Below are 21,577 nucleotides of genomic sequence, written 5' to 3'. Positions count from 1 at the left end.
TGCAAAATAGAAAATGGCCCTACAGCTGCTAATATGACTTTCTCGACAGAAAGACTAAAACTCCTTGGGGGAGGGGCTTGCAGGGATGGAACATAGTCATAAAAACAGCGATCTAACTGCTCTAGTTTGAGTTCATCCCAAGTCGGAAGGGCCCATCAGGGTAAGGTGAATAATGAGGGTGGGAGATGGGAGCCCCGGCGTGAGGAGAGGTCGGGATATGGGGAATCTGGGCTGAGGACAGGCACCACCCTGGCCCATCCGGCCAGTTCTGGCAGATAAGCAGATGGGCAGGACCCCTGCAGACTGAGTGGTCCAACTTGCCTTTCCTCTTTGAGGAGAAGAGTGATGTCCCCGGAGGAGAGGTGAAAGATGAGAAGAGGGTAAGAAGGAGGCGACTGAGACCGAGGGAAGTCGAAGGCCACCATCTCTCAGGAACAAGGGCTTCCCGGATTGTTTTGCACCCTCCACCTCTTCCCCCTCCTCCTCCCCCGCTTCCTCCCCTCCTCCCATCCCCCTCCCTCCTCCTCCTCCCGCCCCGCCCGCCGCCCGGCCCCGCCCCTCCCACTGTCCCGAGCACATTTTGGCCGCCTGCCCCGCAGCCCTCCAAGCCAGCCCTCGACCGCCGGCCGAGCAGTCACAGCCGCCGCGATGTGGGCCGTCCTGCCGCTGCTCTGCGCGGGAGCCTGGCTCCTGGGCGCCCCGGCTTGCGGCGCCGCCGAGCTGGCCGCGAACTCTTTAGGTACGGGGACTCCGGGGACGGGGACGAGGCGCCCCCGGAGAGGAGCCGGCAGGTCGGAGACTCTGGAGAACTTGGGCGGGTCCGGACTCTGCGCTTGGGAGGAGCCGGGCAGCGCACGTCGCAGGCCCGAGGCCCTGGGGCTCTGCGGGTCGGGACCGGAGTCATGGAAGGGTGGCCTGTGTCATGCGTGGGGAGTGTGGGCTAGAGAAGGGGGAGGTTTGGAGGGTGAGCGTCTTGCGGGACCCGAGGAGCGGATGGATAGGTGCCCGGGGCGCTCAGGGGCGCTGACAGGAAACGCCCCAGCCAGAGGCTAGCAGGGACTTCCCAGCCTTTTCTGGCAGCTCCCAGAGACTGGGCACAGGGGACGTCCCCAGGGGTGCCTTGAGAGCCTGTGAATGGGTTGGACCTGACCTTTCAAGGAGTGACTGTGCAGAGCCATAGCAGATTTAGCCCCTGAAAACTGAGGCTGTTTGTTCCAAGGACCCAGGGTGTAAGGTCAAGCCCCAGGGCTCCCCTGTAAGGCCCCAGGGCTTCCACTCAGGAAGCTGAGTGGTCCAGCTTCCGGCTGCTCTTACCCTAGTTCTGTTGCTGCAGATCCAACCACCTTCCCAAGCTAAAGGCTCTCCCGAAGGCCCTCCTGCCTTGCCCCCTGTCCACCACCCTCAGCCTCAACCCACCGCCCACAGGCTCTGACCTCCCAAGACCACCTGCCTCCTCACCCTGAGGACAAAGAATTGTAGCCAAAGAGCAGCCTGCTGCTGCTGCTAAGTCGCTTCAGTCGTGTCCAACTCTGTGCGACCCCAGAGACAGCAGCCCACCAGGCTCCCCCGTCCCTGGGATTCTCCAGGCAAAAACACTGGAGTGGGTTGCCATTTCCTTCTCCAACGTGGGAAAGTGAAAAGTGAAAGTGAAGTCGCTCAGTTATGTCCGACCCTCAGCGACCCTATGGACTGCAGCCCACCAGGCTCCTCTGTCCATGGGATTTTCCAGGCAAGAATACTGGAGTGAGATGCCATTGCCTTCTCCAAAGAGCAGCCTGGAAATAGGACAAAGATCCCTGAGGCTGAATCTTTTCCACTAGAATCTTGCCTCATTCCTCCTGTCCCAAAGATACAAGGAAGCCCCCCAGTCTTGCAGACCTAGGAGGACAGCCAGCTCAGCTCAGTCTCAACCTAAAGAAACCCAGCTGCCCGCAAGCCAGAGCCGTGTGGCCTGCGTGGAGGAGGGGGGCTGGTGCTGGAAGCCGTTCTTCCAGAGTAGGGTTTGGCATGCTTCTCCTGTGAATAGCCAGATAGTAAATATTTAAGGCTTTTTGTGGACCACACAGTCTCTGTATCAGCTACTTAATTCTGTGCTGAAAGTAGCCAAAGGCGGTATGTAAATGAATGAGCCAGTTGTGCTCCGAGAAACTTTTATTTAGACACACTGAAGTTTGAATTCAGATGATTTTTAAGTGTTACACAATGTGGTTTTCAAAAAAAACGTTTTTAAACGTGAACATTCTTAGCTTGTGGGCCATACAAAAACAAGTGGCAGGTCAGAGTTTGCTAACCCCTGTTCTAGATAGTACCATGTGCTCCCCGAAACAGCACACAAAGAAAGGATGTGTGCTTTCTTCCAAAAGTCACAATGGACTGCAGTGGGTCTGAGATTAGTGTGCAGGGCTCACCAGATATCCTTCTGGCCCCACCCCAAGATCACCTCTGGCTTTTTCTCCCTCTGACCTCGAACGAATGAGAAGTAGTGCTGGATTTTCACGCCTGCTTGTAGCTTTTGAAACCTCTGCAGGCAAACATTGGTCAGTTGTCCTAAACTCTATCTGCCTCAAGCCCTGGTCTTCTAAAGCCATCAGGCTTCCCTGGTGGCTCAGATGGTAAAGTGTCTACTTGCCAATACAAGAGACCTGGATTTGATCCCTGGGTTGGGAAGATCCCCTGGAGAAGGGAATGGCAACCTACTCCAATATTCTTGCCTGGGAAATCCATGGACACAGGAGCCTGGCAGGGTGCTCTGCATGGGGTCGCAAAGAGTCAGACACAACTGAGCAACTTTCACTTCAATTTTTCTCTTCTGAAGCCATCAGCTATAATGGCTAACCAAGATTTGCAGTCCTCTAAACCCCACACAGGGCATATCCTGGAGAAATGTGCATTTCTTTCTCAGGAAAAATGGCTGTCACTTGGTTTCTGGAACAGATCTATGACCCACAAGGGGAGAGCTAAATTCCACACAACTGTGATCTTCCAGCTTCAGGGTGTGGATTGGTGGCACACATGTGTGTGCTCAGTTGTGTCCAATTCTTTGTGACCCCATGGATGATAGCCCACCTGGCTCCTCTGTCCATGGGATTCTCTAGGCAAGAATACTGGATGGGCTGCCATTTCCTCCTCCAAGGGATCTTTCTGACCCAGGGATCAGGCCTGTGTCTCCTGCATTGGCAGACGGATTCTTTACCACTGTACCACCTGGGAAGACCAGTGGAGGAACACAGAAAAGTACCAAGTGATACCAGTACAGACAGTAAATCCATTTCCACACCCTTTACTTCCAAGTGTCAGCTGCTGGGGTCCTAGAAATAATGTATAGTGATAGAGTGCCATGTGATGTGGGGGTGTAGAAAGGAGTACGAGGAATTGCGTGACTTTGCTCTAAAACTTGCCTTCTGTTCCCAGAAGCAATAAGCAATCCTGCTTATCTGAGCAGAATTTCTCAGCCCTTTGAAAGGGCTGAGACAAAGATCAGAATTAATGCTAACCCATTCAGAAAAACAGGTAATAATCACTCATGAATATATAAATCCATGAGGAGGGCATTAATTAAGTTTAATTTACCTCATTAAGAGATGCCTCTCCAATGCAAGTTTACTTTTTGTTTAACAGTTACTTTTCATTAGGTGTAATATATTTGACATGTTTTTAATCAGTTGGAGTCTTAATAATGATGATGACTTAATCCAGAATGAACTTTTATAATATCCAGAGGTATATGGGTCACCAGGAGTAACAGTAATTTAAATATATACTTTGCATGCTTGTCATTGCATAAAAGGATACTAGAGCAATGAAATATAAACAGATACTCCCTGGGACTTCCATTGTGGTCTAGTGGTTAAGACTCTACACTTCCAATGCAGGGGGCATGGGTTTGATCCCTGGTCAAGGAACTAGGTCCTACATGCCCTGCAATGTAGCCCCCCCAAAATAAATTAAACAGATGCTCCCTTAGGATAAAATTCTGTGAGATATGGATGGAGATGGGGGTTCAAGGAGAAAAAGAAACTGTATGAACTATTAAGCTCTTATAGAAGGATTTGTTCATGTTATTGATGGTGAATATCACATCGTGATGTTATATGGAATTCTTTGGCTAGCATCCTTTGAATACGATGGAACAGTCATATTTTTAAACGTCATTAATTGCAATAAACTGGTGTACATCCTTTGCAGCTATTTAAATTTGAAATGCAATTTTACATTTAAAAATGTACAAGGGTGGATATAGTAAGAGTCTACAAACAACTAGGCAGCCCGTTTTTGTAAATAAAGTTTTATTGAAACAGTCATACCCCTTCATTTTCACACTCGAGAGTAGAGTTGAGTAGTTGTAACAGACTGTAGAGATTGCAAAGTCTAGGATATTTACCATCTGTCCCTTTTTAAAAAATTACTGACACCAGGTATATAAGGGTTTTTGAAGTATTTATTTGTGTTATCATGAATAACAAGCTCTCTGTTAAATTCAAAACTTTTTTTTATTTTATGTATTTATTTTTGGCCTCACCATGCAGCATGTGGGATTAGTTCCCCAATCAGGGATCAATTGGAATCAGGGATCAATCAGTTCCTGCACTGGAACTACAGTGTTAACCACTGGATCAATAGGGAAGTCCTGGCATATAGGTTTTTAAATTAACTTCTTAAAATATGACACAGAAGAGAACACAAATCATTAAGTATGCATTTCAGTGAATTCTCATCATCTAAACACACTCGTGAAACTGGCACCCAGATGAAGCCACAGAACATTACCAGCACCCCACAAGCCCCCTTTGACTCCTCACTAAGTATTACCATTATCCAGATTTTTAATACTATAGGTTAATGGCATGTACTTTTTCAAAATTAATTTGGAGCACAAAAGCAGTAAGAATTTAGTTCCTTTTCAAATTCTGCATTATATGCCACCATTTTTGGTGCTTTAAGTTTAACCCAGTTTATTAAAATGCAAATCAGTTCTCTTGTGCCCCACTTGGCTATAGACATGACCACAAGGCACCCAGACCTAATTTTTTTTTTCTCCTTTTTGCAGAGAAGTTTCACTTTCAATCATGGATGGTGCAGGTCAGTGTCCAACTTCTTCTTTCTGAAGTTTCTCATTTCACTGTTTCCTGTTATCAGAACAGACTGTCCTAGATTTGAGACGATGAAGGAGGAATTTCCAGCCCCCATCCCCTGGGTCTTTCCCACATGGGGATGAGTCAAACGCCACAAAAAGATTTCGTTAAGTGAGTTCCTTCCAAACAGTGGTCTGGTCCCCAGTAGTGAAGTTGGCTAGCAGCCTTGGAAACCTTCAGATTTATTTACATTTTTTGTATTCAAATCACATTGTGTAGCTGGCTGCAAAATCAATCGAAAAACACTGGTGTGCATATTTTTGAAAAATGGTGATTTCTGCCATGAACTTGACCTAGTGCCAGTTGTGGCATCCAGGGCTGATCTAAACGTGACAGGTCATTCACCTGGCCTTCTCGATCTCCTAACTGACTCTACGGCAGCTGCATAGGCTTCATTCTGGCCACAGGCCCCTGGAGGCAGAGGGGTTCCTATATAAACCCAGGGCAGTGTCCCACCACTAATACAGTTTTGGCCTGAGAATCATGGCAGGAAGAAAACCTCCATTCCTCCTCTTAGAAGACAAAACCGTTACCCTCTGGTAAGCAGCGTCCTGTTTCCATGACGTATTGCTTGCTAATGTGTTTCAGCATCAAAAGAAATACAGCTCAGAGGAGTACTACCACAGGCTGCAGGCGTTTGCCAGCAACTTGAGGGAGATCAACGCCCACAACGCCAGGAACCACACATTTAAAAGTACGTGGGGACACCTTGCCTCCAGGCCGCTCATCCCTGGGAGGAGAGAGCAGTTCAGATCTGGAAAGAAACGAATGATTACAGGGTCCACTGGGCTGGGGAATGGGGCAGGGGGAGAGCAGCCACCCAGGCTCTGAAGCTGGGGCCGACCTCACATTCCAGCTCTGCTATTGTTCTCTGAGATTCAAGGGGTTGTAACTTTAGGGTGTCCCTCCAAAGGGTTGTGGTGTTTCTGCTTTCTGAGGGTCCAGCCCAGACGCTGAGCCCCTGGGCTGCCGAGGGGAGCAGCGCTTCTGGACTCACGAGCAGCTCCTTAGGACATCTGCCTTCAGTCTGGGTTCGTTTCACTAGAAACACGCTGCATGCGCTGAGGACTCAGAAGTGACGGCACTGTCAACTGAGTGAGTAACATGGGCAGAAGCGTGAAGTGGAAGGAAACCTCAGTTTGAACCTCATTTCTGCCCAGTATTGGCTGTATCAACCCTGGGGGGCGTTGACAGCTCTGAAGTTTCACTGGACTGTCAAGTGGAGATCGTAAGGCTCCCCCCGCCAGGCTATGAAGACTGAAGGAGGTAACAGGTGGCAGGCACTTGGCACAGGTGTGGTGGTTCGGTACCTGGACGTCCACCAGACCTACTAACGGGGCATCTAAAAAATGGGTGCCCAGGCCCCACCCCAGGCCCACTACATCCGCATCTCTGGGGTGCAGCCCAGACACTGGTACTGTTGCAAAGTTCCCCAGGGAATTCCGAAGCACAGTCAGGCTGACCTTGGTGTAGTAAATTACAGTTGACCCTTGAACAGTGTGGGGTTAGAGGCACCGACTGTCTACACAGTTGAGAGTCTGAGTATAACTGATTGTCTGCCCTCCATATATGCATTTCCTCCATATGTGCACTTTCTCTGTATCCACGGTTCTGCATCCCATGATTACACCAACCCAGGATCATGTTGCACTGTAGTATTTACTATTGGAAAAAAAGCCACATATAAGTGGATCTGCCCAGTTCAAACCATGTTGTTCAAGGGTCAACTGTAAAATCAACTATACCTCAATAAAAAAATAAATTTAAAAATTTGTTTTAAAACAATTCAACTGTGTCCATTCCATTTAAAAATTTAAAGAAGCCAAGTTGAGGGCCTGTAAATAGGACACGAGGGAACGTGAGATTTCATTATTTTTTTGTTTCTTTATTAGTGATCTACTGAACACCTCTGTTTTGTTTTTTGTTTGATTGTTTACTGTTCTGCCTTCTCTTTTTTCAGTGGGACTGAATCAATTTTCAGACATGAGCTTTGATGAATTAAAACGCAAGTATCTTTGGTCAGAGCCTCAGGTGGGTATTACTCACTGGGACCAAATCTGAGTCTTTTCTGTTTGGCTTTTTTTTTCCGCTGCGCTGGGTCTTCGTTTGCAGAGGACTTTCTTAAGTTGCAGTGAGTGGGTGCTACTCTCTGGTTGTGGTTCACAGCCTTCTCCTTGCAGTGGCTTCTCTTGTTGCAGACTCTAAGGTGTGTGGGCTTCAGTAGTTGTGGCGCTTCGGCTTAGTTGCTCCGGAGCATGTGGGATCTTCCTGGAAGAGGGATCAAACCCGGGTCCCCTACATTGGCAGGCAGATTCTTGACCGCTGGACCACCAGAGAAGTCCCAACTAATAATATTTTAGCATAAGTAATATCCAAAGTATTGCATGGGATGTACACTACAACTTTTTCATCATTGATCTAAAATTCAGCTTTAACTGGGTGAACTGTATGTTTATTTGCTAAATCTGCCTTCCCTGTCCTAACTGCCCCAACGTGAGTCCCCCAAAGGACCTGTCATTTAGCATTTGGAACTAATAGGGTGCGATAGGATGGTCCTGACAACCATAATCTTTCTCATTCTTTTGTGGTGACTATTTTAATTACATACTTTTCCATCAGAAATGGGTTTTTTCCCCCCTGAAAAAAATTGTAATTTGTCATTTCAGAATTGCTCAGCCACCAAAAGTAACTACCTTCGAGGTACTGGTCCCTACCCACCCTCCATGGACTGGCGAAAAAAAGGAAATTTTGTCACACCAGTGAAAAATCAGGTATGCATGATGGTCCCCAGTTTTTCCTCCAAAACAGCCACATTTTCAGACAGTATGCCAGGAAGAGAAACTCAAGAGAATCCCAAAACACAAAGAGTAATATCCCCAACTCCACTATTTTTTCATTATCTCTCTAGCTACCTTCCTCCAAAAGGCCAGGAGGTCGTTGTTTTTATGGATGTAGTTCCTGTCTGGGCTGAAGTGTACCCCTTCCCTCCCGCTCCACTGCCCGGTCTAAAGCTCCCCGCTGGCCCTAAACATCTGTGCCCTTCTGTAACTGGATACGGGACCCCATTCCTACACGTCTTTTCTTCCTGTCCTCCATCCACTCCACAAGGCACCAGGTCCAGCCCCTCCCTGGCCCTCTGCCTCCCTCAAGGGAGCTGCAGGTGGTCAACGAACAGCATGGAACCCCGCATTGCAGACATGCTCTGAAGAGCGCCTCCTGCACGACACAGTGTGCCCGGCGAGGCAAGTGGTGGCACGTTCCTGCCCTGAGGGCTGAGGGTCCCACACACTGCTGGGTCCTGGAGAGTCTGGGCCTGCTGTCCCCAGAAGCAACAGTGCAGTGGCCATCTTCAGAAGCATTCCCACCTCTTGCTCCCAGGAAACAGGGTGAAGGTTGCCTTCCTGGTAGCACTTGGCTTTCCACTGAAACTCGCCATGAGAAACATTTTCTCCTTTTCCTGAAATCCACGTGACGCAGCCATGATGCCCCCAGGCTCACTGAATTCCCAGAGCCTGCCTAGTGAGCTAGACGGTTCAACGAGAACCCAGAAGCCAAAACGAGCCTCCACTTCAGCAGAGGGGTAGGATGAAGTCAGTCCCCTCCCCCAAGACCCCAAGGTGGCTTTTAACCATCTGAGAATCCCGGGACAGTTCAAAGCCCAACAGGTATTCAATGTGGAAGCCTGAACCCCCTCACCCTCTTGGCAAGGAAGAAGCAGAGGTCTGCCAAGGATGTTCTGGGTCCTCTCGTTAGCTAGCTATCAGGCAGGAGAGAGACCCCTGAGCAGAGGGGCCCGAACAAGGTGGTCACCCCTGTGGGTGTGTATGGGCTCTCACTGTAGCCACAGTTTGGTTACAGGTGTGAAGACAGGATCTGACATTAGCTCAGCAGCCTCAAGGGAGGCTGAAGGTGCAAAGCAAGTGGGTCTCCGCTCAAGGCCTGCTCTGTCTCTTTCCTCAGTGGCCAAGCCCACCTCCTTGACCAGAGATACTCTTATCAGGCCCTCCCCTCCCGCTGCCAAGGGAAGGATTTGAGAGGAAGAGACTGGGGATGGGGGGACGGTGAAGGCTCTTTCCAGGAGACAAGCGAGGAGGAGTGGACAAGAACAGTGAGGAAAGGATCTTAGGAGATGTTTCAGAAGTAGTCTATGGACGGTTGAGCCAGTGAAGGGCGGAAAAGAGACAAAGATGGGGATAAGAGAAAGATGCTGACAGCAGCTGGTGTTACTGAACCCGTGGGGTAACTGCATGACTGGCAGGATCTTATCTGCGCTTCTGACAGTTCTGTGGGGCAAGCACGGTGGTTCCCATTTTACAAGTGATGAAACTGGGGGATGGGGAGACACCCCTTGCCCAGCTCACATAGTGGGTGGGGGCAGGACTGTGATCTGAAGTAGGCAGGCAGGCTCCAGCACCCAACACCTGGCCCCAATGAGGTGTCAGGAGACTGGTCAGTGGCCATAATCATGGTAGAGGACGGGGAGATGGATGGCTGGGGCAGGACACACAGGGTCTATGGTGTCTGGGGTGTATACTGGTGGGGTCCTCTGGGAGACAGGTGGTCTGGGTCTGGGCAGAGGTCAGAGCTGAAGTGGGGTCTGGGAAGTTGTTAGTTTAAAAGGACTGTGGGTGAGATTGGAGGGGGAAAAGTGAGAGAGAAAATTCTGGAAACAGGACTCTGGTGAGTCCTTCTGTTGGGAGCAGTGGGAAGAAGAGAATCCAGCAGGAGATTCAGAAGCAGAGAGACTTCCCAGGCAGTCCAGTGGTTAAGACTCTGAACTTCCACTGCAGAGGGTGTGGGTCGATGCTGGTTGGGGAATTAAGATCCCTTGTGCCTCGTGGTGCAGCAAGGAAAGAAAAAAAGTAGAAGGACATGTAGAACAGCACAGAATGGAGTCGGGAGGAACTCTGGCCCTTGCAGGACATTGGGGGTTGGTCAGCGAGGGGCCGGATGGGGAGGCAGCTGCTGCTGCCCTTTTACAAGCCTCAGTCTTCTCATCTGTAACATGCGGAGAAGGATGCCGGCCACTTGGGGCTTGTGAGGATCAGCACGGATAGATGTGAGTTGGGGCTTGGTCCACTGAGGTTCTCGGGAGCCTGAGGGGCCCAGGTTCTGACTCCCTTTCTCCACTCTGGCCTCCAGGGCAGCTGCGGCAGTTGCTGGACCTTCTCCACCACCGGGGCCCTGGAGTCTGCTGTCGCCATAGCAACAGGGAAGTTGCCCTTCCTGGTGAGTGACCAGCTGCGGGGCGGGGTGGGATGTGGGGAGTGTGGGATCAGGGTCTCCTGCAGGGGTCACAGCTTGGCTCTGAGCCCTGACTTGGTGGGGCAGGCCAGGCCTTCAGGCTTCTTCAGGGCATTAGATGAGAGTGGCCATGTCAGCTGGACTTTGTGTCCCAGTCTCATGGATATTTGGCATACAAACCTCCCCTGACAGTTTGGAAGGACTGAGGCTCATTCCTGAGTGGGTCTGGGTGTTCCTCGGTCTGGGAACCCAGGGCCTTCAGGGAGCAGAGCCTGCCTGGGAGGCAGCCCTGTAGGAGCTGCACCCCCTCCCAGGCTGGTCGTCTTCCTGCAGGGGAGAGCTAGGACCCGTGTATTCACCTCTGGAGCCCCCAGAGCAAGGGGTGACTGTCAGACCACGGCGTCCTGCATAGGGAAGCAGGGGAAGAGAGGGCTAGACTGGCGAGGGCCACCAGGGCCCAGGAGTAGGGAAGGCCTGTCCCCTCCCTCCCACATGCCACCATGGGGGCCCACCTATGTGCACCCTTCAGGCCCCTCCTCACCCTCTCACATGCCGGCTTGGCTGCCAGGTCATCACTGAGCTCTTCCCCAAAAGGCGCTGGCTCTGGGCTGGCCCCCTGGACACAGAGATGGACCTCGCCCTGGGGGAGTATAACCTGATCCTCCTGACCCAGAGCTGGCGGGGCCACGGGTGTGGTCAGCTCAGGGGGCCCTGAGCTGGGGGCTCTCCCGGTGAACACCTAGCTCACTGGGTATGTGTTCCTTCTCCAGGCTGAGCAGCAGCTGGTGGACTGCGCCCAGAACTTCAACAACCACGGCTGCCAAGGGTACGTCCCAGACCAGGGTGGGGAGGCCTGGAGCCCCTTCTCATTTCCCGGGGTTACTTCTGTTGGGTCTAGGATGGGCCGAGACTCTGTCCTGGGTGGAAGCAAAATTGGCCCCACTTAAAGAGGAGGATGGTCACCCCACATACCCGAGGTCCATCAGCTGGAGTGGGCAGAGCTATAAGCCAGGCCCGGGCCTGTCTGCTCCCAGAATCTGTCCTCTTTCCCTGTTGTCACCTGGCTGTCACCCCTCAGCACATTTGGCCTCATCCACCACCCGGGCCTCTGTGTGAGTGGCCAAAAGAATTCACAGAATGAGAAGCACGTTGTCCTGCAGAAGCAAGATCCACACACCGGTGTCTGGTCGGCTGTCTGCGAATTCTCTAGGGCAGCAGTCCCCAACCTTTTTGGCACCAGGGGCTGGTTTCATGGAAGACGATTTTCCCATGGACTTGGGGTATGGGGAGGGAGATGGAGTGGGGATGGTTTCAGGATGATTCAAGTACAGTACATTTATTGTGCTTTTATTCTAATCTAATGTTGATGATGACAGGAGGTACCGGTCTGTGGCCGGGAGACCGGGGTCCCCTACTCTAAAGCTCTGGCTGCCCCAGCTCTGCAGGCTGTGTGAAGGAGCTTTTCTATAGATGAGGTGCCATGTTCAGGCAGAAACACTGTATTTTGCCAGGCCTGCTCTCTTGGCCCCTTTATTTATTGAGGTCTAGTTTAACTACAGTGTTGTGTTAATTACTGCCATACAGCAAAGTGACTCAATTATACACATCATTGTTGTTCAGTCGGTAAGTCGTGTCTGACTCTTTGCAACCGCATAGTAATACACATATTAAAAAGCAGAGACATCACTTTGCTGACAAAGGTCCGTATAGCCAAAGCTATGGTTTTTCCAGTAGTCATGTACCAATGTGAGAGTTGGACCATAAAGAAGGCTTAGCACCAAGAATTGATGCCTTTGAACTGTGGTGCTGGGGAAGCCTCTTGAGAGTCCCTTGGACAGGAAGGAGATCAAAGCAGTCAATCCTAAAGGAAATCAACCCGAAATACTCATTGGAAGGACTGATGCTAAAGCTGAAACTCCAATACTCTGGCCACCTGATGCGAAGAGCTGATTCATTGGAAAAAACACTGATGCTGGAAAAAACGGAAGGCAGGAGGAGAAGAGGGCAGCAGAGGATGAGATGGTTAGATAGCATCGACTCGATGGACGTGACTTTGAACAAACTCCGAGAAACAGTGAAGGACAGGGAAGCCTAGCGTGCTGCCGTCCATGGGGTCACAGAGAGTCAAATATGACTTAGCGACTGAACAGCAACAGTTATATACACATACATACATTCTTTTCCATATTCTTTTCCATTATGGTTTTATCACAGGATATTGAATATACAGTAGGACCTTGTTGTTTATCCATTCTAGATAGACCAGTTTGCATCTGCTAACCCCAAACTCCCAGTCTGTCTACCTACCTCCTGGCCTGTTCTTCAAACGGGTTGTTAGGGATTGACTCACAGTTCCCAGTGTCTCCAGCCCTCATCTCCTCCTCACATGCAGTGCTCTAAGACCTTTCCTGAGCACACAGGTATAAAGCCAGGCCTCTCGTGTCCCCCCAGAGCAGGCTCCCAGCCTTGCCTCCCGCCCCCTCCCAGCGGCCCAGCCCTCTCCCAGGCAAGTCCTGCTTCAGCAGCAGCCAGCACAGGAGTCTCCTGCAGGGAACCACGCTCAGGCTCATCCTGGGACTCAGGGCTGAAGTCACGGCCCCCCAGCCCCGCCAGGGCAGACGTCTGGCACGCCCCAGCCTCGGCAGGCCCTGCCTCTATTGGGGCCAGTCCCAGGTGGGCACAGCTGTGTGTGCTTCTTGCAGGGGTCTCCCCAGCCAGGCCTTCGAGTACATCCGGTACAACAAGGGCATCATGGGTGAAGACACCTACCCCTACAGGGGCCAGGTAACTCGGGCAGCCTGGGCTCCGTCTTCTTGGTCTGCAGGGCGCTCCATCTCTATTCTCCCAGCCTGGGCTCTGTCTTCCTGGTCTGCAGGGTGCCACATCTCTGTTCTCCCCGCCTGGGCTCCATCTTCTTGGTCTGCAGGGCCTCCTGGGCTTCCCCCATCTTTGTTCTCCTAACCTGGGCTCCATCTTCTTAGTCTGCAGGGCCCCCATTTCTCTTCTTCTCCCAGCCTCAGGACACACCCTTCCCCTGCACCCTCTTGAGGACTCCTACTCCCTCCTGAATTCTGTGTTGTCTCTTCATGTTCACTCCTTCGCCTCCTCTGTTTGTCTGAGCCCTGGTGCTCAGCTGTCCTGGGGCCTCTTCGCCCTGTCCATGGCAGCACCATCTCTGCTCGTGGCCTGGCCCGCACCTCCTGCCGAGGGTGCACAAGAATGCCATCTATGGGCTTCTACACTCCGTGTCCATGCAGACAGTGCTCCTGGGCCCAGGGCCTCCCCTCTCACCTCAGCCCCGCCTGTGCATGGCTGGGCACCTTGACTTTCCCCCAAACCCAGGACTCTCTTCCAGTGTTGCCCCTCCTAGAAATGGGAGGCACCACCTTTCCCGAAAACCTCTTGGCTACCTGTGTCCCTTTCTCAGGGCAGTCCCCCTGCCCAGACCCTCCCCCGCCAGAGACCTTCTTCCTTCTGCTCCTTGGTCTGTCCTATGTCCCTTCCCCCATTCAGCCCTTGGTCCCCCTTCATCCTGGATCCCTGAGGGTGGTCTGTCCTGGGGCCACTCTCCCCCAGGGGCTGCCAGAGAGGCCTCTCAGACCAAGCTCTGGGTACACTCAGTTCAGAACTCTTCAAAGGCTTCCCAGGGCCTGCAAGATAAACTCCAGACTCTCCGGCCTGCCTTCCAAGTCCCTCTGCCCGAATCTGTCTGCCCAGTCTTGTCTTTGACTTCACTCTGTCCTTGGAAACCTTCCGCTCCTGCCCAGCCGCTTGCTGCTTCCTAAACTTCAGGTCCTGCATTGTCATCTTGCCTGTCTCTCCGTCTCAGAGGGGCTTGCTCTTCCCTGCATGTGTCCTGCCTCTTGTTGGTCATCTTCCCTGGACTGAGACTGGGCCTCCCTCCCCTGCCGTGCAGGCTCTTACTGGGTTCCTTTTCTCGGCAAGCCTCCTTGGACTGGGTCAGGCCCCTTCCTCGTGCTCCCACCAGGGGCTACTCGAGCCCACCTCTGCCAAAGCCAGCATGGTCTCCTCCCACTGGACTGTAACGTCCTCAGGGACAAGGATGCCTCTGATTCTCTCCTAAGTGATCCCCCTCACCCAAGTCCTGGTACCTGTAGCTTTTGCTTTGTCAATGTTATCAAATTGCACAGGGTGGCGAGGGCAGGGTAAGCATCCCCAACCTGTATCCCATGACCTTTGCCCCCTGAACAGGATGGTGACTGCAAGTACCAGCCCAGTAAGGCCATTGCTTTTGTCAAGGACGTAGCCAACATCACACTGGTGAGTACCAACCCTTCCTTGCGATGGGGAACACATTCTGATCAGGAGGCAGCCTCCACTGCCGTCGGATGGCCAAGGGGCATAGCACGGCAGCCTTTCTGGGCAGCACATCCCTTTGATTGAAAAGTTTTTGACTATCAGTGAATGTTAGTCACCGTGATGGCAGCAGGGTGTAGGACGGAAGGGATAGAGCAGGAGTCGGCAGTCAGATGCTCTGGTCCTGGCCCAAGTCTGCACAAGTCTTCATTCTTTCTTATCTTTAATTTTTGGCTGCACTGGGTCTTCATTGCTGCACTGGCTTTCTCCAGTTGCAGTGTGTGGGATTCTCATTGCAGTGGCTTCTCTTATTGCAGAGCATGGGCTTCAGTAGTTGCAGCATGTGGGCTCAGCAGTTGTGGTGCTCGGGCTTAGTTTTCGTTGCTCCATGGCACGTGGGACCATGGATTGGACTTGTATCCCCTGTGTTATTAGGCAGATTCTTAACTACTGGATGACCAAGGAAGTCCCAATATTAAACACTTTAAATTACAGTCACTCAAAGATTACTTGTACTTAACAGTGAAATGATATACATGGATCTGTGGCTATGAGTTTGGTTCACTTTTTTTTCAAATTCACTTGTTTGGCTGCGCTGCGTCTTCATTGCTGTGCGCGGGCTTTCTCCAGTTTCAGCGACCGGGGGCTACTCTTTGTTGTGGTGCACGGGCTTCTCATTGCAGTGGCTTCTCTTGTTATGCAGCACAGGCTCTAGGTGCACGAGCTTCAGCAGTTGCAGAACACAAACTCAGTAGTTGTGGTGCATTGGGCTTAATTGCTCCATCACATGTGGTATCTTCCTGAACCAGGGATTGAACCCATGTCCCCTGCATTGGCAGGTGGATTAACCACTGGGCCACTAGGGAGTCCCACAGTAGCTTCCATCTAATCGAAGTACGTGCATGCACTCGGCACTAGTGGCAAGAGCTTATGGAGTGTTCACTTCAGTTCAGTCACTCAGTCGTGTCCAACTCTGCGACCCCATGGACTACAGCGTGCCAGGATTCCCTGTCCATCACCAACTCCTGGAGCTTGCTTAAACTCATTTCCTTCGAACCAGTGATGCCATCCAGCCATCTCATCCTCTGTTGTTCCCTTCTCCTCCTGCCCTCAATCTTTCCAAGCATCAGGGTCTTTGCCAATGAGTCAATTCTTCACATCAGGTGGCCAAAGTATTGGAGTTTCAGCCTCAGCATCAGTCCTTCCAATGGATATTCAGAGTTGATTTCCTTTAGGATTGACTGGTTTGATCTTCTTGCAGTCCAAGGGACTCTCAAGAGTCTTCTCCAACACCACAGTTCAAAAGCATCAATTCTTCAGCAATCAGCTTTCTTTATAGTCCAACTCTCACATGCCTACATGACTACTGGAAAAACCATAGCTTTGACTAGATGGACCTTTGTTGACAAATTATGTCTCTGGTTTTCAATATGCTGTCCAAATTGGTCATAGCTTTTTTCCAAGGAGCAAGTGTCTTTTAATTTCATGGTTGTAGTCACCATCTGCAGTGACTTTGGAGTCCAAGAAAATAAAGCCTGTCACTGTTTCCGTTGTTTCCCCATCTATTTGCCATGAAGTGATGGGATCAGATGCCATGATCTTCATTTTTTGAATGTTGAGTTTTAAGCCAGCTTTTTCAGTCTCCTCTTTCACTTTCATCAAGATGCTCTTTAGTTCCTCTTTGCTTTCTGCCATAAGGAGTGTACTAACCACTTAACTTGTGTTATCTCCTTTAGACTCAAGACAACCTTAGGAGATAAGGGTCATTATTGCCTTCATTTTATAGATGAAGAAAGGTTCAGAGTGGTTAAGTAACTTGACCAGGGCTGCAGAACTAGAAGTGTAAGCTGGACTGAAACAGAGATCATGGCATTCCAGAACCTTTAATTGGGATGTTTCTGACTATGATACATTTATCTTGAGAAAACAGCTGGTTTCTCTTAGACACACTCACCAGGGGCTGACCCACTCTGGCCCATTTGAAGCCCATTAAGAGGTGGATTGGGGGTCAATCCAATCCCTTTTGCCTGGTGCCCAAGAGAAACTTGTCTGTGACACATGCAGGCCCTGAGGAGCAGGCCAGCATGGGCATCCAGCCCTCCTTGGCCATGAGAATGGCCAGCCCCATGACACCCACCACCTCTTGGTGGGCAGGCTACTCCAGGTGAGCAGGACCCCAGCATCCTCAGGGGAGGAGGGGCATGTGGTCTCACCAGCCCTGACAAGGCCTTTGCTGAGCACAAGGAAGGAAGCAGCTTGCTTTCCAGGCAGTCATTTGCCCTTTGCAGCCAGGTCTCTGCCCCTTCTCCAGGGAGAGAGGACTGAGGAAGGCTGGTGCCCTGACCTCTTCAGCCTGCCCCTCCTTCAGCAGAGCCCTGGCCTCAGCTCTTCCTTATTTCAACTCCCCAAGGTCTCTAGCCAGGGGAATGGCCTCCTCAGCTCATGGTAACCCAGTGGTTCCCAGCACAGATGCTTTAAGAAATCCTGCCTTGGACCCACCCCAGAGATGCTAACATTATTGTCTGGGGTGCAGCTTGGGCATTGGGATTTTTTTTAAAGCCCCCCAGGTAATTCTAGGGGCTTCCCAGGTGGTGCAGTGGTAAAGAATTCGCCTGCCAGTGCAGGAGACTCTGTTTCGATCCCTGGGTCAGGAAGATCCCCTGGAGGAGGAAATGGTTACCCACACCAGCATGGGTTACAGTCCATGGGGTCGCAAAGAGTCCGATGCGACTGAGACTGAGCACAAGCACAGCTGGTTCCAACTGCTGCTGTCTGCCCCTAGGAAGCCCCGGACTTCCTCCCACTGCCCCACCCCGACCCCAAGCTGGCGGGGCTGAGTCTTTCTTAGGCACACAGTCCTTTGCCGGGTCTTCTTGTTTCTACCGCCATCTGAGCCTTGTCTGCTCACGGACTTCTAACCCTGGTGTTCTACCAAAAACAGCAATGAAAGCTCCTTAGACTAGATTTGTGGGTGCAGGGGTCCTGGGGATGGGAACAGGGGAGTCCCACTCACCTCTGCACCCCTGGGAGCTCACGGGAGGGCTGTGCCATGTGGTTGTGAGTGAGAGAGTGAATGAGTCCCCACTGCACCCTGTGCTCAAACCCAAAGGGTGCAGGATTCTCTTGGAGCGAAGCAGGGAGGCCCAGCAAGGTCCAGGGAGGTCATAAAGGGAGGCAGGGTTTCAGGGGAGGGGCCGTAAGCAAATAGAAAACACAAAGGATCCTGGCCATTCACTCACAAGAGGGCTGTGCTGTGCTTAATCATTGTCGTGTCTGACTCTGCAACCATATGGACTATAGCCCACCAGGCTCCTCTGTCCATGGGATTTTCCAGACAAGAGTACTGGTGTGGGTTGCCAATTCCTCCACAGGGAATCTTCCCAACTCAGATCAAACCCATGTTTCTTTCATCTCCTGCATTGGCAGGCAGGTTTTCTACCACTGCACCACCTGGCAGGGGACCCACACCAGCTCCCAGTGTCCAGGGCAGGCTCTGCTTATAAGGAAGGGCAGTTCCCCTTTGGTGGCAGCTTTTTGGTCTAAAACACCCTTCTCTTCCCTCCTCTGTGCCTGTTACCTACTTTGGAGCAAAGGACCACATTTCTCCCGTGGGGTGGGGAAGTGGCAGGGGCCAGTGTGTCCACCTGTCTGCCCCTCTGTCCACAGAACGATGAGGAGGCGATGGTAGAGGCCGTGGCCCTACACAACCCCGTGAGCTTCGCCTTCGAGGTGACTGCTGACTTTATGATGTACAGAAAGGGCATCTACTCCAGGTGAGCAGGACCCCAGCATCCTCAGGGGAGAAGGGGCATGTGGGTTCCCCATGGCCGGGCCCGGGACTCAGTCCGGGTCTGACCGTTTCTCCACCCATGCCACGTTTGCTGACCTATCACATCGCCCTGCAGCCCTGAGGGTCAGGATCCCCAGTCCCCGAGTTGAGGAGGAGGAGAGGAGTCACACAGTGGGTCCGGGGCCCCTGTTTGAGCCCAGAGCTCCCCCTTGCTCAGCCAAAGAGCCGCCTCTGGTGATAAACACCCATGGTCAAAGCTGTGAAGATATGAAACAGGGAAGGGAAACCAGCTGCTCCCAGATGCAGAATCCTGTGCTGAAGGGTCATCGAGGAGTTCTCTAGGGTGGGCTTCCTCTCATCCATTCCTCTTGCCTGTTTTACAATGAAAGTCAGTGCAGCCACTTCCGGTCGCTGCCCGCCATCTCCTCAATGGCCTCGATTGCAGTCTGGCCAGTCCTAAATGCGAGCGTGTTCCAGGACTTGCTCCTCTGCCCTCTTCTCACATATGCCTTGAACTCCACGGCCAACTGTTTGCTGAGTCTCCAAGCCCCCTTCCGCCAGCGGGCCTCTTGAGCATTAGACCGAGAGGCAAGGGCCTCCCTACCACATGAAGCTGGACGGCCCACAGGGACCTCAGATCCTGCCTGTCTCCTCCCCCTTATCAGATGCTGCCCCATGATCGCTGCTCAGAAACATGTTGTCCTCTCTCCCACTGCATCTCTCCTCACCATCGCCTCCTTACTGCTTTGTTCTTGTGCCCCCGCTAATGGTCCATCCTCCACCCACAGCCAGTCAGCTTCTGAACACCCTTCTCACCGCACCACTTCTGCACACACACACCCACTGTCCCATGTCTTAGCTTGGCTCGGGGAGCCTCTATCATCTGTCCTTCTTTCTCCAAGTTCAAATCCCATCAAAGACACCCACGTCCTCCCTGTTCCACCCTGCTCCTCTGCCCATGGAATTTCCCAGGGAAGAATACCAGAGCAGGGTGTCATTTTCTACTCCACTGAGCACCCACCTTCCCAGGGAAGCCTTCCTTGTCCCCACACCCTGCCCATTCTGTTCCCACTTGGTCGGGTCCGCTTCCCTTGGGCTCTTGTCAGCCCCCTAGTTGTCACTGTATAGAACCAGCCTCTTTGCCTGCCTGCTCCCTGCCAAAGGGAGCTTCCTAGATCCAGGAGCACAGTTGGGCATGCTGATGGTGTCCCACACCTTGCCTTCCCCAGGCCTGACACGTATCAACAGCTCAGTTACACACTGGTTGAATGATTGCATGGCCACTGTAGCTCGTCTGCTTGAACACTTCTCTTGCCCTGTGACTAAACCAACGTTAATTCACCACCTTCAGTGCCTCCCAGTCCCCACTCTGGAAAACAATGCTGTAAATCACTTGCTGGGTGTGACTGAATCATATTTTATCCTTTCATCCTTTTTTTGGCCACGTGGCATGTGGGATCTTAGGTTCCCGATCAGGGATCAAACCCACACCCCTTGCACTGGAAGCACAGCATCTCAACCACTGGACTACCAGAGAAATCCCACCCTTTCCGTATTTTCAAGCCTTTATTTTCCTTTTCCAGTACTTCCTGTCATAAGACTCCAGATAAAGTAAACCACGCAGTGCTGGCTGTTGGGTACGGAGAAGAGAAAGGGATACCTTACTGGATCGTGAAGAATTCTTGGGGCCCTAACTGGGGAATGAAGGGGTAAGCAGCTTCTAGGTCCCATGTACTGAGAGGGAGGCGTGAGTGCCTAGGTCTGGGGGGCCCTCGGTGGGAGGGAGTGTGTGTGTCTCTTCCGCCTCAGTGTGGCTTCCGAGAAGGGGCTGCTCAACAGCCTTAGCCCAGGCCAAAAAGAGGGGAATTTGAGGATATAACCTTCACACCCTCAAGAACCCTCCAGCAGACCCTCTCCCATCCCAGACCCCAGATTATAATGACTGTCTATCCAGGCACAGGAGGCCGTTTGGTTCAGTGGGTTCTGTGACCACCGCTAGGAGACAGTCCACAACACAGGGCCCAGCTGGGACTCAGCCATGTCTGGGAGGCCCTGAGGGAGAGAAACGAAAGGAACAAGTTTACCGATGGTGGACAGCCCCTCCTTCTAGAAGGGGCTTCAGTCAGGTGGCCTGGGGACATATCTCAATGTGACTTTGTGTCTCTCTAAGTCTCAGACTTGATGTCCTCATCTGAGGAGGGGTCCCCAACATGAGGCCAACTAGGTGAGGCTGAAAGGGGGCCCTCAGGAGATTCTGGAGAGAAGTAAAGCAGGGATAGAATAATGGGACAGAGTTCATGTGGTGGCCAAGTCAGGTTTCCTGGAGACCAGAAAACCCAGCGCTACTCTTTTGTGAATAAATGGGAGGGCCTAGCCCCTGGAGTCAGATCTTGGCCAGGCCTCAGCCCCTCCCTCTGCCCAGGTACTTCCTCATTGAGCGCGGGAAGAACATGTGCGGCCTTGCGGCCTGTGCCTCCTTCCCTATCCCCCTGGTGTGAGCCCCGGCGGCAATGACGGGTCAGTGGAGAAAGCGAGGACCAGGCAGTCGGGGGCCGAAGATCCTGCCCTGGAGGACGTGTTGGGAGACCACCCCTAACCCGTGGCCCTGCACTCTGCCTGGAAACCCAGAGAAAACTGGGAGGTGAATCCCACGGAGCAACAAGCCTGCCCACGTCTTCTGCTGCAGAGGTCACCACCAGCCACGTGCCTTACATGTGGTTTCTCATTGATCAACCCCTTGTGGACAAGGAATATTCTTTCTTCCCAGAAGGGCTGCATTTCACATTGGGGAGAAGCTCCACTGTCTCTTCTGTGCTCTTTAATAAACCTGCAGTGGGCACCTCCTGAGCCAGGTCTGTGCTGTGGGCTGGGGTCTGGGTCTGTCTCCAGGCCGTCTCCTAAGACACAGGCACCCGGGGGTGGCTGGCTCTCTGGCTGGAAGGATGGCATGCAAGCGTGCTGGTGCAGCTATCTCCCAGGTGGGGGGCCCTGGATGAAAGAGCAGGTTTGCTTGATGTTTTGAGCATGTGGGGAGGGAGGAGGAAATACACCAGGCTCTGGCAGAGAGTGACCTCAACCCACATCGGTTAGGAAG

At 52.1% G+C, this 21,577-nt stretch overlaps 1 protein-coding gene across 1 annotated transcript; it reads left to right on the top strand.

Moving 5' to 3' along the window:
- The first annotated feature begins 605 nt into the window (after window positions 1-605).
- CTSH (cathepsin H) lies at window positions 606-21,330 on the top strand. Its single transcript, NM_001034385.2, is given in 12 exon segments — window positions 606-739; window positions 5,048-5,079; window positions 5,721-5,826; window positions 7,093-7,163; window positions 7,799-7,903; window positions 10,275-10,361; window positions 11,147-11,202; window positions 13,079-13,160; window positions 14,589-14,657; window positions 18,360-18,466; window positions 20,067-20,192; window positions 20,906-21,330. Coding segments are annotated over 12 exon segments (1,008 nt in total). The 5' UTR covers window positions 606-648; the 3' UTR covers window positions 20,982-21,330.
- The last annotated feature ends 247 nt before the right edge of the window (window positions 21,331-21,577 follow it).

This window comes from Bos taurus, chromosome 21 (assembly GCF_002263795.3).
Source record: "Bos taurus isolate L1 Dominette 01449 registration number 42190680 breed Hereford chromosome 21, ARS-UCD2.0, whole genome shotgun sequence".
Taxonomy (NCBI): domain Eukaryota; kingdom Metazoa; phylum Chordata; class Mammalia; order Artiodactyla; family Bovidae; genus Bos; species Bos taurus.
The sequence above is the reverse complement of the archived record's forward strand: the minus strand, read 5'-3'. Positions and strand labels throughout refer to the sequence as shown.